The 17872-nt window shown below is 52.2% G+C and overlaps 1 protein-coding gene across 2 annotated transcripts in view; it reads right to left on the bottom strand.

The window, feature by feature from the left end:
* Positions 1 to 3404: 3404 nt before the first annotated feature.
* The window catches only part of WNT7A (Wnt family member 7A), a 46482-nt gene continuing 32014 nt past the window's right edge, over positions 3405 to 17872 (bottom strand). For both annotated transcript variants that reach the window (XM_004581370.2, XM_058678653.1), the window contains exon 4: positions 3405 to 5037. In XM_004581370.2, the coding sequence (XP_004581427.1) occupies positions 4558 to 5037 (480 nt within the window). In that variant the 3' untranslated portion in view covers positions 3405 to 4557. The remainder of the gene's footprint in view (positions 5038 to 17872) is intronic.

The raw sequence follows: 17872 nt of genomic DNA, 5'->3' as shown, positions 1-17872 counted from the left end.
CTTGCTCTGTTGAGTGGTCCCGTATCTGGCTCTAGTCAGGAGGTGCTGGCAGGTGTAGTGCCCTGCTAGCACTGAGCCTACACTCCAGGAAGTCCTGTGGTATCTACTCCCTCTGGCAGGAGCAGTCTAGGCTACGCTACCAGATGGATACCCACAGTTTCCTTTGAGTCAATAGGTGGTGTAGCCTTGAGTGAACATGCCTACGTGGGGAGAGATTTGCCTGATGCTATTGTTTGCAGGCTATCCTGGTGGTAAGCCATGTGTGACCATGCACACAGCTGGAGGATGCCAAGCTTTGTGGGGGTATTTGTGACATAGCATTAGCTGACTGCTATATTCTGTGAGCAGGGAAAGCCTTGGACATGGAACAGGGATATGGGTTTGATTCTGTGCCTGTCCGTGACAGGTGCAGGTCCCTTCATTTCCCTGCCTGTCAGTTGGCTATTGGACCTTATTGGGACCTCTGATTACATCAGCTGAGGAAGAGGAGGGTCCCACTGCAGCATAGGAAGTCTCCTTGGGAGGCAGGTGTTTTAGAGAAGGGAGGTGAGTGCCATGGCAGAGAAAGCAGCAAAGTGTACAAGATAGACAGGGACCCATGAGCCACCGGAACTCTGTGCTGGAGACGAACTGGGTGTGGAAATGAGAGGGGACAGGGGCCTTGCTGGAAGCTTATCTGGCACAGTGTATACTTCATCCATGCACAGCTGTGACCGAAATGCACAAGGCTTCCAGGTGGGTGCTGGGCTGATTGTCTACAGGGCAATGGGGAGTCATGGCTGGTGGGAGGTAGGGTGTGGACTGGTGTGGCCTGAGCTTGGAGGCTAGCTTGATGGGGTATGAGGAGAGGCATGGAGCCCTGGGGAAGGGACAAATGATGGTGGTGGCCAATCGTGACTCAGGTAGGAGGGGGTCCTGGTACAGGTGGGTGGGGTTATTGGTGAAGGTGGGTTGGGTTAGTGGTATAGATGGGGGTGGTGTTTTTGCAGGTAGGTCCAATTATTGGTTTAGAGCAGACAGTGAGGAAATCCAAGAGATTAATGGTGAAACCTCACCCCTGGGCTCTGCTGATGCAGGTCCTGATGAGGGACTGGCTAGACCAGGATGCCACCTGCAGAGTTGTTTAGACCTGGCTTATCCTGCTCTGTGGAGACTTGAACTGGCCTTGAACTCAAGTCTGGAGAGTGGGTATATGCATGTTGCTGTGAGAAGCCTTATCCACGCCAAACTCCCCTCCTCACCCACTCAGTTCCCAGAGGCATGAGTCCTGGACTCTGTCTCCCCTCAGCCAGTGAGCAAGGCCCTGATCCTCTCCAGACCTCAGCTTCTCCATCTCTGGGTCGAGGTTTGGTTCAGGGGCAGAGGCTGCAGGCTGATGGCGTAGACGCCAGGTTCAGTTGCTGTTGTGCTTTGCACTGTCCTCAGGCATTTGCCAACAGATGAACAAAATAGATTTTACTTAAATACCTTTGACCTTTCTGGAAAATAGTTGAAGTGTCTGATTGTAATGAGGCCCACATCCCATGTGGCCACGTGGCCTTGTGCCGAGCACCTCACTGCCTGAGACTGCATTCCCTCCAGAACCTAGGCATCTGTGCCGTCAATATCATCATCTCAGTCATTCTGATATTCTGATTCCACCTGTTAATGTGGTGCCCTTTTTATGTTAGTTTGCTGAAGAGACACATTGCAAATAGATCCAAGGGAATTACCTTTGTCCAACCTGGAGCCAAATATTTATTACCACAAGCTATGCTTAAAGAAACCTGTAATTGTGGGGCAAATAGTGATAATAGTAACTAATAATGAGATTTAGCATTCATCTCTTATTTAGTGTATTATTACTGGAAAGACCCCGCCCCAGCCTGGAAGGTTGATGTCATCATCTTGGTTGAGGAACTGAGGCCCAGAGCATGACTGAGCTGGGCAGCTATGAGAGAGAAGCTACAGAGAGATGCAGGACTGGCATCAGGCTGGCAGGCACCTGGCCCTTCCTACAGGTCAGTCTGCCCTTATTCCAGGCCAGTTTCTCACCTGGATGGCAAGGAAGGGCATAGTGATCATTTTTCTGAGACAATTTTTTATGTCATTAACAGCCAACAGTCATCTGGGGAGGCTGCTCAGAGACTCCCCACTCCCAGGTGCTAATGGAGCCATGGATAGAGGGATTGAAGAAGACCCCCTACTCAAGGGAGATGTAGGTTTTCCAAAGGAGACAGCAACTGTGACACAGTGTGTGTTGTCTACTTACCCACCCACCTACCCATATAACCATTGGTTCATTATCCATCATTCCATTCATGAATCCATCTATTCTACCAGTGACTCACCTATCCATGCCTCAGCCCATCCACCCATTCACCTGTCTAGCATCTGTTCACCCACCCACTAGCCTACCCATCATCCATCCATGAATCCTTCACCATTCACCCATGCATCTACCCACCCATCTACCCACCTATCTACCCATTCACTTACCTAGCTGTCCACCCATCCCTCCACCAATCTGCTCGTCACTCATCCAGCCCATTGTTTCCTCACACAGCCACTCATCCAGGTATCAAAATGAAGAAAAAAAAACTGTAAAACAGAGTTCAAGGGAAGGAGTTGATCAACCATCCAGCCACTTTTATTTATCCATACTGTGATCCGGGCCTGGCACTGTTGTCAGGGGGCTGAACCGAGGCAGAGGGGCTCACAGCACTGTGGCACTATGCTCTTAGAGATCTCTGAGCATCCCCAGCTGTAGGGACAAGGTCCAAAGGTTCCATTTCTTGGAGGCCAACATGATCAGAAAAGCCCCTGCTGTGTGCTACAGACCATGAGCCCTCACCTGCAAGCAATGACCCCACCACCACCACTACCACCACAGGAATAAGCAGAGGGACAGGACACAGCTCCATGTACAGGACCCAGGCTGTGGAGAGGAACAGATATCTGGGGATATACAGGAGCGCATGGAAACAGACATGTACACAGGTGAGAACACCAAAGATGTTTCCAGATGCAAAGTCAAAGGAACGCGTCAAGAATCCCCAAGGTCACACACACACACACACACACACACACACACACACACACGCAGGAGAGTGCTCATAGTCCTCTGGGGTAGATTTCTGGGTGAGAGGCACTGGCATGGCTGGTCCCGAGGAAGAGAGGCTGCCGTGCCCATACCTCACCTGCAGGTCTGACCTGGAACCCATCCTCAGGAAAACGCATGGGGCTGGGCTGCTCATCAGCACCCCTTGTACCTGTTTTTCTGTCCCCAACCCCCACCATCTGAGGACTGCCCCTTACTTCTAGGGACATGCAGGCACTGGCAGGAGTGTCCTGCTGAGGTGGAGGGCTCTCTGAGCCAGCCTCTGCCTGATGATGGTGTATAACAAAGCTCAGGATACCAGGATACGACTCACTATGGTCGCTCCTCCTGGGGCTACGATGCAGTGATCCTGACCCAAACAGAGGCCAGCACTGGCCAAGGCAGAGAATTTGAGTTCCCATTCAGTTAACCCTAATGAGGGCTTAGCCTCAGGTCCCTGGGAGCTCTTGGAGCCTCCTTGGCAAACAGAACTGGAGGATCCAGTTGTGAGAGGCATCCTAGAGGGCCTGATCTCACCCCCAAGCCTCGTACTTTCTTGCCTTAAAGTGAGGCCCAGCATCAAGAAGAGGCACAGGCTATGCAGTGACACAGGCAGACTCAGTATAAATAAAGTATTCATATAAAAATAGCCTCTTACAAAATATTCTCTTATCCAGTGGCTCGCTTTCCAGAAAGATGGACACTGCTAGTCTATCATTCCCACCTCACTCATTCACTCTATTCCAAACTGGATTTTTCTAATGCTGAAGTCTAAACCAGGGAGGGCAGAAGGATGGGGAACATGTTCAGAGAAAACAAAACAAAACAAAAACCTCCAAATCTGGACCAACTTAAAATTCTGGATAAGTAGCAGCAAACAGCAAAACAATAGAAACGTGTGTGGATCTGCCTGCATATACAGGATGTCTGCGCTCGGCCCTAAGCACCCGGTGGTGCAAAGGAAGCACCTGCCAAAGCAGCCAGTTGCAGCTGCTCTGTGTAGTTCCACCAGGCTCCTAGTCCCAGCGACACGGTCATCTTGCCAGGAAAGCAAGCAGTCCACTTTGATTGCAGAAAACGGATCCGACGAGGTGGAAGAATTTTTTAATTAAATAAATTAATATTATTTTCATCAGAGTAAACTGTTAAATATTGCTATGATGAGGCCTGAGGCTCCAAAGTTCCTGCTGCAAAAGGCTTCATGCTTCAGCCGTGGATTGGGCCTGGGCGGCATCTGGGGGAGGGTAGAGCAGCATTGGAAGTGAAACAGAACAGTGGAGATCTCTGAGCGATTTTCTCCAGGGGTGTCAGCAGGAAACCCAGGGGCAGAGCCCCTTCTCAGCAGAAAAAACACACTCGGCATTCTGCGGGCAAGAGAGAGGCAGTGACCTCCTGGGGAGACTGCAGCCTGGAGCTGGGCGGTCCCCGAGAACTCAGTCCCCCTGCAGCCAAGGGCAGCGTGCAGACCTACGGCAGACTCACTTGCACGTGTACATCTCGGTGCGCTCGCTGCACGTGTTGCACTTGACATAGCAGCACCAGTGGAACTTACAGTTGCACTGCCACACACGGGCATACTGGTGAGTGTTGTAGCCTCGGCCGCAGCACATGAGGTCACAGCCACTGGCCTGTGGCGCTGTCTTGTTACAGGCACGGCCCTGTGTGCCCACACTGCCTGTCACTGGGTCCTCCTCGCAGTAGTTGGGCGACTTCTCGATGTACACCAGGTCTGTATCCATGGGCTTGCGGTATGACAGTGGCTTCTTGATTTTCAGGAAGGTGGGCCGCTTGTTGCGGCTGGCACGCACCGGCTCCACATGCACAGCCTCGTTGTACTTGTCTTTGAGCACATAGCCCAACTCTCGGAACTGGGGCAGCGTGGTCCAGCAGGTCTTGGTGGTGCACGAGCCCGACACTCCATGGCACTTACACTCCAGCTTCATGTTCTCCTCCAGGATCTGCAGGGGTATGCAGGGAGAACACAGTGTACATCACTGCACATGACAGACGGCCAAAAAGTGAAGCCTCTGGCCAGGCCTGGGCTCCAGTCTCACGTTGCCTTTCTGCTTGGCAGGAAGCTCAAAGCCCAGCTGCAACCCCTCTCACCTCCAGCCCTGGAGCTGTGCTTTCCAAACCTGGAGATTGCCTGTCCTCCTGGCCCCTCAACTCCTATGTGGTCCAGCCCGGTACATACCAACCAAGGCTGATCTTACAATTGCTCAAGTTTAAAATCTATTTTGAGGCAAATTAGGAGGGTCTGTTTTCAAAGGGAGACTTCGAGGATTTCTAGGCAAACAAGGATTATCTGACTACACTGTGGTGATTTCTCAAACAGATCATGATGGGTGCAGTTGGAGGCTAACCTGCATGTCCCAGGAGCCAGCATCCTGTTCACCCCATTGCTGTCCAGGCACACCTGCAGCTGTACCAGCAGCTGCCTGTTTCACAGATGGTCAGACAGTCCCTCTGTTTACCACTGTCCTCACTGCTACCTACTGCCTCCCTGACCTCAAGCTGTGCTTTCTCAGAGGTCGTCTGTTTAGTCATTTCTGATTCCTCCAAGCCTTTGTGGGTCACTGAGTCTAGGAACCCCAGCCATGATGGTGTCTGCCCTGGCAGCCCTCAGGCAGGGGGGTACCCCTTCTTCACAGCTCCTGATACTTCCTGGATTTCCTCTACTACAGCACAAGAGGCAGCATGTACTGTGGGTAAAGAGTACTGATGTTGTATTGGACATTTAAGCCCTTACCTCCCATGAATCTGCTGCCTGTCCTGGGGCAAGCTACACCAGACTTCTGTGTGCTCACACAAGGAACGAGGACAATAATCACACTGAATTATAGCCTTAAATGAGATGCTATGGAGAAGCCAACAGCAGCAAGGCATTGCTGCACATGGAGAAGACTGTATCATACCCTGGGGCATGAGTTCAAGAAGTGGCTATGCAAGCAAACATGCTTTCAGATTCCTTTTACGTGAAGGACAAGAGCTGACAAAACTCATGGCTGCTTTCCATGCAGACTTCACTTACACATAGGAGCAGTGGGCCACAGCTGGTCCCTGGGGGCATTTTTTGCTCATTCCTATTATGGATCATCTCAGCAATAAAAGAAGGCACCATTCATCACTCACATGGCACAGGATATTTAGGTTATTCTCAGGATGCTTAGAAAAACAAAACACAACACAAAACTCCCCCACTTTCTCTTCCTTCCTTCCTCGCCCTCCTCCCTTTCTCCATCTGTGAGTAATAGGGGAAACAACTCTGCTGAAACTTCTCTTCTTTTCTCCCCCTTCAGCCTGATTTCATCCTAACAGACCCCAAGCTCCTCTGTATTCCAGGCACTTGAGTAGGGATATACCAGTGAGCACTGCTCTGAAGTCAGTGTGTAGGAGCATTCCCATGGTCCTTCCCTCATACTCTCTAGTTGGCAATGAATGAACGAATGACCAGACATTTTTTAATCCCCTGCAGGCACAGTGGACCCAGTGCTTGTATGTATAGCATTTCATTGAACTCCATGAAGTCAGTATGATTATTCCAATTTACAGGAAATAAAACTGGAGCTCAACTAAGTTTCAGAATCTCAGAGCCATCCTGAGATCTTGGGGCTGAAGGGTATGAATTAAGTGCTTGGTAGCCACTTAACTTTGCTGTGTGACCCTGGGGCCATCATCTTCCCTCTCTGGGCCTCAGCTGCCTTAATGTTAACACAGAGTGCAGGCAGCTGTATCTTTTCTGACAAAGATTTGGGTTCTGGAACAGGACTGGACATTCAAAACACAGTTATTAGCTTTCCTCTGGGACTGGACCTATGTGTGATGCTGGGGCCATTCTGGTGACAAGATGAAGACCCTTTTTCCATGAACAAGTTTGGGAACTCCCAGCTCTTAGAGCTCTGCTTCCAGGAGCCAGTGTGGTCTGTCCTTGGGTCAAGAGAACCATTAGGAAGGGGCTACGCCCTATTCTAACCAATGGATGTATAGTTGGATGAGCTGGTAGCACTGCAGGCACCCAATAAACTCAGAACAGGTTAGATTCTCTGCTGTCTGGACACCTGAATGCAGAGGGTCACCTCTGCATAATTCACAGATAACTGGTACTTAGATGAGCAGCTCCTTCCTTTCATGTGTCCTCAAATAACACAGCTGCTCTCCTCACTTGTCCATGAGGGCCAAGTTCCCAAATTTTTTGCCATGACCAAAGTGGGGCAAACAGGTAAGGCGCAGAGTGTGGGGATGCATGGAGGACACTGGCTGAGGTGGGCATTTCTGAGGCATTGGGCCTGGCTTGCTGAGATTTGGTCACATCTAAGATGAAGGGATGACAGAGGAGGGCATTCAAAATGCATTTAAACAATACAGAGTGTTGGGCAGGACGTGGAGCACTTGGAATGCTCATTCCTGGCAAGTGAGAATGTGGTACAAATAGCACAAACCTGTTTTCCAGCAGCACCTATAACTCAGACATTCCACTTCCAAGGCACGTGCCCTGGAGAACTGCATCATGTGTGTGCAGGAAGTAGGTTCAAGAATGTTCCTACAAGTGTTGTGAATCCCTCCCTCCAGCACTGTCACATGGCCAACTCAATGGATACACAGGACAAGGACTGGAACCAGCTACAGCAAACTACACTAACCCATGCTCAGAAGTACAGTGTGGAGGAAAACCATCTCCACAGAACTGTTTCATTTGCATCAAGTTCAAGGGAGGATTTTCGTTGGGTAGCAGCTCAGCCAGAGGGAGACAGTATAATTAAAAGTTAACAACCAAGGATCCCAAATCTCAAATCTGGGTTATCCCTAGAGTGAAGGGGAGTAGAGGCTGGAAGACCAACAGGGTCTTGTGGGATGCTATCTAGATTCTGTTCTTGTGTCATGCTTTGTAATCTTTTAAATGAATAAGGGCAGTTGATATTTCTGTACTTAGGTAGCACTCCACAATTTATAAAAACATGATGGACACATTGCCCAGAAACCCATGAAAAGACGTTACACATCATTAGCATGCAGGGAAACACCAATCAAAAACACACTATGATGCTACTTACTTCACAGTCTGTAGAATGGCTAAAGAAACAGAGATTGCCAGTGGCATGTGCTAATGAGGATATGGAGAAACAGGCACACTCACTTGCTGCTGGCAGCCATGTGAGAGGGTGTGGATGCTTTGGACCACAGTGTGGCAACTCCTTGAATGGTTGCATAGTTAAATTATGACTTAGCAATTTCATTCCTCAATATATTTGCAAAAGAACTGAAAACATAGGCCCACACAAACAATTTTAAACCTATATTCCCAGAAGCCTTATCCCACACAGCCAGAAATTGAAAACCACACCAGTGTTCACTTGATGCATGGAGAAACACAATGTAGTCTACCCACCAGATGCCACATAATTTAGGCATAGAAAGAGGTGAAAGGGCCCCATGTGGTAGCCTAGTGACTAAAGTCCTTGCCTTGCATGCACTGGGATCCCATATGGGCACCAGTTAATATCCCGCTACTCCACTTCCCTTCCAGCTCCCTGATTGTGGTCTGGGAAAAAGGATAAACCAAAGCCTTGGGACCCTGCACCTACATGGGAGACCCAGAAGAAGCTCCAGGCTCCTGGCTTTGGATAAGCTCAGTTCTGGTCATTGCAACCTTTTGGGGAGTGAATCAGCAATTTCTCCCTGTCTCTCCTTCTCTCTGTAAATCTGTCTTTCCAATAAAAAGAACTAAATCTTAAAAAAAGAAAAGAGATAAAAGGTTGATTTGAACAATGCCTAAAAATACCACATAGGGATATGACCACTTTATAGGAAATGCCCAGTACAGGCAGATCTTCAGACACAGAAGGGAGGTTAGTGGCTAGGGAGGGGATTTGAGGGAAGAGAGAGTGATGCTGAAAGGGCCAGGTTTCTTTTCAACGTGATAAAAATATTATAACGCTGACCATGGCATTCGCTGCCCATATCTCCATAAAATTGCTTGATTAAAAATAGGTGGTGGGGCGCCCTGGAAGGTCTCAGAAGGAAAACAACATGAATGTAAGTGTACACTTACATGTTGGGGATCCTAAATGTTATTGTGGTTGTGGATCCTGGGCTGGGATCTGGGACCTAAGGCTGGGCTTCCAGTTTGTGTTGGGAGAAGCTGCCACTGCTACCCCACACAGCCCCTGTACTGGCCTCTCTCTTTCCCACAGGCCACTGACTGCCTGAGGCCATAGAGGCAGCAGTTGGGCCCCAGCTTGGGTCAGGTGATATCCCAGCTAATCCTGCCGATGCTGCGTTTTGAGAGTCTCAGTGATTGCATTGTGTCTGTGGTAAGCCAGGCACAATTGCAGCTGCCCTGGGCAGGGATGTTCACCCAGATGGGCACCCATCCCTCTCTCTCAGGTGGGGACAGCAGCAGAGGAAGCATGGATGAGACAAAGATGCAGTCTTTGTGACCCATTCTCCCCCCGAGGCCAGGCTGGCTCTCAGCTTTGAGCTAGCTGTGAAGGGAGGAGCTAACAAGTCGTCTTCCCACCTGGGAGTAGGCATAACTCTGTATTCTTTCCCAGTACCTGGCACCCAGCAGTTGCCTAGGGAATACCCACCAAAAATCCACCACCAGGGTACATTGAAACTACTCCAGGCTGGGCTTCCCCAGGCTAATGCAACTGATGCTCTAGGTTCCCAAGGCCCTGCTGGACTGGTCAGGCACCAACCGCACATCTCCAGACACAGGGGAGTCTGGGGTCACAGGCAGGAGCCATGGTGGAGAGAGGCGCAGTTGGGAGCTTGGCTCAGTAGGTGGGGAAGGAAGTTGTTAATGTTGATCAGTGGCTGCATCCTTGACCTCAGACTAAAGACAGGCACAAAGTCTTCTGGCATCTGCCAGTTACCATGCTTTGGTACCACAGGTGAATTTTGAGAAGGAAGCCCATGAGCCTGGGGTTGGGCTTCAGGACCCAGAAACTCTCTTTCCACATGACATCTTGATGATAGTCTAGGATCCACAACCCAGCCAGAACAGATTCTACTGTAGAGGCCGAGCTCCCCTCATCTTCACCTTTGGGGTAGGGGGCAGTAAAAAGGCTCAGGACCTGGGCCTCAGGCAGCACCTGCTATATACGAGGACCTACTAGGTGTGAACACAGTGCAGGAACCATGTGGGAACGGGCAACACAGCCAAGGACAAGGTAGACCAAGCCTCTGCTTTTCCAAAGCAGGGCAACAGCGGCTGTGATTTCTGAGACTAAGAATTGAACAGGAGAATGGAGAGTGAGGGTGGAGGGAGGAGGAGGCTAGGTGACAGTGATGGCTGGGGAGGGCTCCCTGACGAGGTGGCCGAAAACAGAACCCAGCACATGGACTCCTCGTTCCATTCCCACTTGAGAGCTAGTAGGGCTGAAGATTGGAGATGTTCACAAAGCAGCGCCAAGACCCAATAGTGACCAGAGTTGCATGGTCAGGACCTGGGGGTGACACAGGCAGGGAAGCCAGCTCCACAGACCAAGGCTCGGAGGTGGAGCTTCAGCTCATTCTGTTTCCAACATAAATTCCCAGAACACTTTAGAATCACAGAGACATCATTAAGGTGGACAGAGAGGCTCTGCCCACTCCACATCCAGTTGCAGCCCACCCCCTCTCCAGGCTTTAGTTGTCCCCGAATGACCCTTCCCTCCTCCATCCAGGAGCCACCTGGCATTCAGTCCCCAGGTACCCTGGGGTAAGGGACTGGGAACTGTTGTGAGTGGGCAGGGAAGCCTCCATGGGCCATAACCAGGAGATGGATTTAGAAATGACAGAGAGAGAGGCTGGGTTCAGGGAAGACTTCTGGGACACCAGTGGGGATGGGCAGTGGGTGGATTAGTCCTGCCTGTCTTTGAGCAGAAGGGTTGGAGCCAGGTGATTCCCAAGGCTACTCCCTGCTCAGAGATGCTGGGCCCTGTGTCCATGCGGCTCTTGCACCTAAACCAAGTGTTTTCTGAGCAACACTAGCATTTGACTTCCACAGCATCCCCTGAAAGTTGGGCATGTTCATCCTACTTCACAGATGGGGAAACTGAGGCTGGGAGAAAGGAAGGGGTTTGTCCAATGTCACAGAGGCTGTTAGATCACTGACCTTTCCCAAAAGGCCAACCTGTGGGTAGGAACAGAGCTTGCTCTAGGACATAAGCATGCCTGGTAGTGGTAGTTTAGACCTGGGACATTCCAGGGTCATGGTAGACAGGCCTTGTCCCTTCCAGGAGTGGGAAGGGGAGAGTCTGACCAGTGCTTGGCATGGCAGGTTCTTAGAGGGCAGGAAGAGGGATGCTTTTAAGAGTTCTTGCCCTGCTTGTTTCCCATCAGGCATGCCAGGATGGCTGAGCTGCCCTGAGGTCTCAGCCCCTACTGGGATGGCCCGTAGGTTACTACCCCTGGTTGTGAGCAGCCCTGCCTTTCTGTTCCCCAACTGTGGCCAACCCTGGAGACTGCACAGTCCTTTGGGCTTTTTTGACTTGGCTCTGCTTTATTTGCAAACTCTTTAACAGTTTTATCTCAAGACAAATCACCTACCATGTTTTTGCTTAAAATGTACCATGTGGCCGTTTATCTGGTATTCACTGAGTTGTGCAACCAACACCACAGGTCTCTCTTGGGCCTCCTGTTTGCAATCCTGCATGACCCCACATCTGCCTCTGCCTTTACTGTCGTGCCTGGTGTACACATGTGTGGGAATAAAAGCACACCAGGGTAGCTCAGCACTGCCCTTTTAAGATTCATTCACTTTGTGGCTGGGGTCAGGATTTCCTTCCTTGTCACAGCTGAATAATATTCCATGCTATAGACAGGTCACATTTGCTGCACCCATTCATCAGGTGTTGGCCAGAGGTCTCCTTTGTCATTCATAGCCATACATCCAGGCACAGCCACAGCCACAGGGTAGAGACCCCTCCATGGTAGGTCTGAGCACCAGCCTGGTGCAAGAGATTCTGGCAGGACTATATCCAAGAGAACACTGTGTCTGCCTCTCTGAGCTTGCCAGCCCAAACTAGGAGCAGCCAAGGGGTGAATAGCCCCTAATCTAATGCCAACTGATGAGCACCATGGAGTGTGTATGGGGACAAGAGGCAGGGCAGGAGCAAGAAGAAAACTTGAACCAGGTGGTGCTGCTCTTATATGGAGTTCAGGCCTCCCTTAAGAAGGCAAGGGCTGGGGCTAGGTGTCAAGGATTAGCTGGAATACATCAACCTTTGGAAGCGCACATGCCAAGGCTTGGCACTGGGAGGGAGGTGGTGAGGCAAAAGGTCAGAGGGCGGGAGTGACTGTGCAGGTCAGGAAGGCATCTGCAGTAATCACCCCAAGCCAAAGGCAGCCATGGGTGCAGGAGCAGTGAAGTCTGGTGTGCTTGGGAGAGTGTCAGGTGACAGCAGGGCAGAGCAGAAGCAGGGGGACCCAGGGAGAGCCCTCCCTTCATCCAGGTACAGAGACCATGTGGCTCCCATCTGATGGTGGCAGCCAAGAGCACAGAAGGAGCTGGCGGTACTTTGGTGGTGGCTCCCCTTCTGCGGGGTCATTTCAGGCCTGGTGGGTGCCCGGGGAGAGGGGTGACTGGTAAATAGAAGTGTGTTTTTGTGCTGCCATAATCTGACTTCAGTCACCTCTAGGGCCAATAGGACTTCACAGGAATGTAGGAATGAACTCCAGGGCAGGATTCAGTCCCTTCCACTGATTAAAACATAAGGCTGAAACCAGTCAGAAGAAGGGAAAACAAGTACAGATTTTTGATAGTTAAAAAAAAAAAGTTGCAAAGTACAGGATGGGAGGGACTGAGAAACATTAAAAGCTTCAGGCAAGCACGAGCTTGATAGGAGCTGAGAAGGCAGTAGCAGTCAACGGTGTGAGGCTCTAAGGACTGAGACGTAAGGTGCACAGCCAGGAGGGGACAGCTGTGGTGTGGTGTGCAGAAGTGGACTGTGCCCCAGGGATGTCCAAAGCCAGATAAAGTATCTGGCAGCAGCAGCTGGAAATACTGCACTAACCAAGGTGAGAAAGGCAGTGCGGAGTCCCTGGTCACTGCCTCACGGGCTTTGCCCACCTATGTGGGGAGAGTGACCAGAAGGTCTGTGTGTTCCAAGGGCAGAGCCAGGACGCAGGGCAGCACAGGGCTCTGGCAGAGGCTTTGGGGTTGCCAGAGAGGTGAATGGCCTCCCATCAGGGAGCTCCCCAGCAGCAGCTGGAATCTGTGAAGGGAATTCCTGTGCCCAGGCAGGTAAGGCTGGACCTAAGCACCTCCCCTGTGTGGAGCAGGTTTTCCTGCACCGCTGGAGGGAGAGAAGGCCACCACTCTCTGATAGGGCCCCAGGAAGCACCAGGCATGTAGCCCAGAATCAGCCAGGGTGGAGTTCCTGGGCCTGGGAGGAGCCTGGGGAGGAACTTGGCTCCAGAAAAGTCCTGATTCTTAACACCAAATAGATAGAATCAAAGACAGCTTCCTGGACCTGGCCCAGCCCCTCGGGGCTGCCCAGGGAACCAGGGTTGTGGGATGGGATACTTCCTGGAGGATGGAAGGGGTCTCAAGACACTTGCTCCTATATTGCCGGTGCCCCTGGCACTCATGGGACTACAGCTATTGGGGGCTCTAACTTTAAAATCTAAGGCCATGTCTACCCTCTTGCATGCAGGCTTGGGGCACCAGGCACACTTGGGAGGACTTCCCACCAACCCGGAATGTCGCCCCATTCATCACTGCAGGGCCCAGGCTGACCCAAGCCTCTACCCAGCTCCACACCAGAGCTGCCCCCAGCCCAGGCAGGCCTTCTGTTGTCTGGCCTTGGTGCTGTGCGAAGCCTCACTCCTCAGTGAGGTTTTCACCAGGTGGGAACGGGAAGCAACCTCAGCCTTTGCCGCTGCTCTCAGTGGTCATTGCCTCATTCCCCCAGATGGCTGTGGTCATCACTGACACAGGTGGGTGACTCAGGCCAGCCCGGGCCCCTCAGAGCCAGCCCAGGACGTTCTATGCAACAGAGACCAGAGCTGCTGGTTTGTTCTCCCTCAACACCAACCGTAGGCAAAGCAGGGCTCAGAGTTGGGGATAGGTGGCTGCAACCCTGGAGCTGAGAATTGTACCCGAGAAGCAAGAAGCTGGGAGGGAAGGGTACAGTGAGCTCTGAAGACTTCGATTTGCACCCTGGATGAACTGGACCTGAATTCAGGAACCCCATGAATGCCTTGAATTCCCTATGTTCCTGAGCTGGCTGGAGTTTGGTATCTGTTCCTGACAGCGTTAACACAACCTCTTGGGCCCAGGAATATGTTCATGTGTGGGAGGAGCAGCTTTGGTGAAGCACTGGCCCACTCCTGCAGGAAGGATTTTAAGTCCCAAGTAGCAAGGGGCAGTTTTGGATATGGGCACCAGGTTCCTTGTGAAAGACTTATTTTGGGAGGCCAGCCCCTTGAGGGCTGGAGCCCTGGGCACCTGCTGCTTCCTCTGCAATCTGCCCGAGGTTGACCAGCCTGCAGCTAGTTCCTGTAGAGGAAGGGGTGGTTCTGGAGCAGGTGCACCCCCGGTGATAAGCAGTGAGCTAGGCCCTCACCATCAGTCTCAGGGTAGCGTGTATGGGGGAAGTGGAGGTAGCAGAGGCAGGGCCAGAACCCTAGTTCAGATCCCCCCTCTGCCACCAGATGCCAGTGATGGCAAAAACAGCTGAAGGGAACAGGACATGCCTGTGACATCCTAGATCTCACAAACTATACCTGATACAGACAAATGTGAGAGAGTGTGTGACTTCTGTTCTTTGTATGCTATGGTGTGATTGCTGCTGCCTAGGCAGCCATCCTGTGACCGACAGGCAAGAGAACCAGAGGCCAACAGGGGAGGGTGTGGCAGCTGATATCTCACACCAGCACCACATGTGTGAGAACTCTTATTGCGTTTACTGAGTGTACTGTGTGGGCAGATGTGGCTCTCGTGAGCTTAGGGAGGTGGCCTCTGGACCTGTGATGGTTTGGTGAATGGTGCTGTGGAGGTGGTCTCAGGGTCAAGTCAGGACTGTTTTTGAATCTGGGCCTCAACATTGACAGTCTCTGTCTCTGTCTCTGTCCACCTGTCCCTGTCCCTACATACACATACCAGGCTGAGGGCCAGAGGGTGCGAGCCATACCCCTGCTCTGGTTTCAAGCACTTGATGATTCAGCAACCAAATGAGGCAGGGTCACTGTCACCCCCAGGTCATGGGGAAGAGTCGCAGTACTGGCCATGGCAATGCAGTTAGAATGGGTTAGAACTGGAACCTGAGCCTAGGCAGGGTGGCTCCAGGACTGCGTGGGGTAGCTGGATACATGGAATGTCTTGCCTTTGGAGCAGACACGCAGAGTGTCTCCGAGGACCTCCTCCTCAACCACCTGGCTGCTGCCGGCCCTGCTGGGAGCTGCCTCACCCAAGGTCCCTTTCCCTGCCTACATGGGACCACTGCAGCCAGCCTTCCTCAGGGGCTGCAGCCTCCTTTCTCTGCCTCCAGCTACCTCCTCATGTCCTTGGCAATGGAACTGCCTGGCCCTTCCCCGGGGAACCCATGGGTACATGTCCATATCAGGGGCGCTTTTCTTTTTTTTTTTTTTAAAGATTTATTTTATTTTTATTACAAAGTCAGATATACTGAGAGGAGGAGAGATAGAGAGGAAGTGGAGCTGCCGGGTTTAGAACCAGCAGCCATATGGGATCAAGGCAAGGACCTTAGCCACTAGGCCACGCTGCCGAGCCCCAGGGGCGCTTTTCAAAGGACCTAAGCAAGACAAGGTGTAATTCTATGGCAGGCAGCCTGGACCCATACTGGGGGACAGTGGACTGCATGCCTCCAGAGGGACAGGCTCCTGCCCTCCCCTTCCTCCCCTCCATCCTCCTCGCCCTCCTCTTCCTCGCCCTATTCCTCTTCTTGTTCCTCCTGTTCCCCCTACTCCTCTCCCCCACCCCCCTGCACCCGGCATCCATCCATCACGAGCAATAAGCTATGTCTCATGGCCGCAGCTGTATTCCTCTGGGCAACTCAGATGAAAGAAGGAAAAAACAGCACCCCGCCCCCGTTTTTGGTAAATATTCGGAGTATTTTCTTTTGGGTTGCATTCTTTAAGTCATACTGGATGCACTGACTTCAAGCAAATATGCCTGTCTTATGCAGGTGGGGCTACTGGGGAAGCTGCATTCCATAGTGCAGGGCCACCGCAAGGCACACTGGGTAGCTCTGAGCACACATGGGGCCCAGGGCTGTCCTGGGCTGTGGGAAGAAGGGCTGCAGCCTAGACTACAGAGACATTTCCTCACCTAGCTTGAGGCTTCTAAAACCCAGCCCCGGCCTGGGCACCATCCCATCTGTGCCTCCTGTGGTCCCAAAGTAGAAGCCAGGCTCTGTTGCCAAGTTCTCATGGCTCTCCATATGTCAGCTTTGCCATGGGGGCAAGAATCCCTCACCCCTGGCTCATTTCCTCCTGGGTCACACTCATGGGCAACCACACCCCCCACACACCTCCCAGGCAGGATGCACTAGCACCCTGCTCCACAGCAGACACACCTGTGCCTGTTTCATCATAGCCACAGCCCCTCTGTGTTCACACTCACACAGCACACGTGAGCTCACGCACTTGTGCTCCTGCCCCTCACAGAGGAAGGAGCCCCGACCACAAGACCAGGCACACCAGCTGGGCACCTCAGCTTCATTCACATGTGAATGGGGCCTACCTTGCCCCTTCCACCCACACACAAACACACGGCCAAGCCCATGTTGGAGGTGGAGGTATTAAAAAATCCCACCATGCGGCCCCTGCCCTGGTCCCTATCTCTCAGTCGAGACCTGGCTGCCTTCATACTCAAGGGCCTGGGTACTGGCTGGCAGGGCCCACTCCCAGAAAGGCTGAGCCTGTCCCTCATGCCCCCTGCATCTGCTGGCACTTCTGGTCTGTTCTCCACATGGCCTCCCCAGGGACCTGCTCAGAGGGCACCTGGCATCCTAAGGGAGAGCCTGCTGAGAGCCATGGCTCCTCTTCTGGCATTGGCTCCTCTGTGCTCCCCTCCATGCGAGGCCTTTGCCAGGCTGCTCTTTCTGCCTGCCCCAGCCCTTCCTCTTTTTCTGTCTGCCCAGCTCCTCCTGAGGTCACTCTTCATCTCTTCACCCCAGTCAGTTCCTCTGTTCCTGCTTCAGTCATACATGCAGGGGGTGGGCCATCAACATTCTGTAAAGGAAATGTGTGTAGCCCAAGCCCAGTGCTGATGCATACAAGGGAGCAATGCTCAGCTGGGTGAGGGGGTCGGGGGGTGGGACAGGGCGCAGGGAAGTACTCTTGGAAAGCTGCAGTGGGAGCAGATAGAAGGGGAGGAGGGAAGTTTGTGTCTAGAGAGTGAGAAAAGGGGCTCTGGGATGAGGGATGGGCATTGCCAAGGCCCTGGGCAGGGAACACCTGGTGAGTTGGAGGATAAGGCACCTGCTGTGACCACAGTGTGGAGGAAACTGGACACAGGACATTAGGGTAGCCAGAGTGAACTGAACAAAGTTGCAGAGACCAGTGCAAGGGAATCCACAGGTTAACCCCCTGCCTAAGTAGCCCCAGTGTTCACCTCATGGTCATCAGCATTATCTTCTCTCCATCTCAGCTTTCCACTACCAGATTGGCCTGAGGCAGACACCAGTGGGATGCCAAGGACAGAGGTGACAGTGTAACCCACAGCACCACAGAAGTCACTGTCATCACTGTCCCACTGCCTCCTCTCCCCCAAGAGAGCATGAGCTTCAGGGGAGCCAGGAAGCCAGCACCAGGGCAGGGGTCACAGTAGGAAGTACATGGTTG

This window comes from Ochotona princeps, chromosome 21, assembly GCF_030435755.1.
Source record: "Ochotona princeps isolate mOchPri1 chromosome 21, mOchPri1.hap1, whole genome shotgun sequence".
Taxonomy (NCBI): domain Eukaryota; kingdom Metazoa; phylum Chordata; class Mammalia; order Lagomorpha; family Ochotonidae; genus Ochotona; species Ochotona princeps.
The sequence above is the reverse complement of the archived record's forward strand: the minus strand, read 5'-3'. Positions and strand labels throughout refer to the sequence as shown.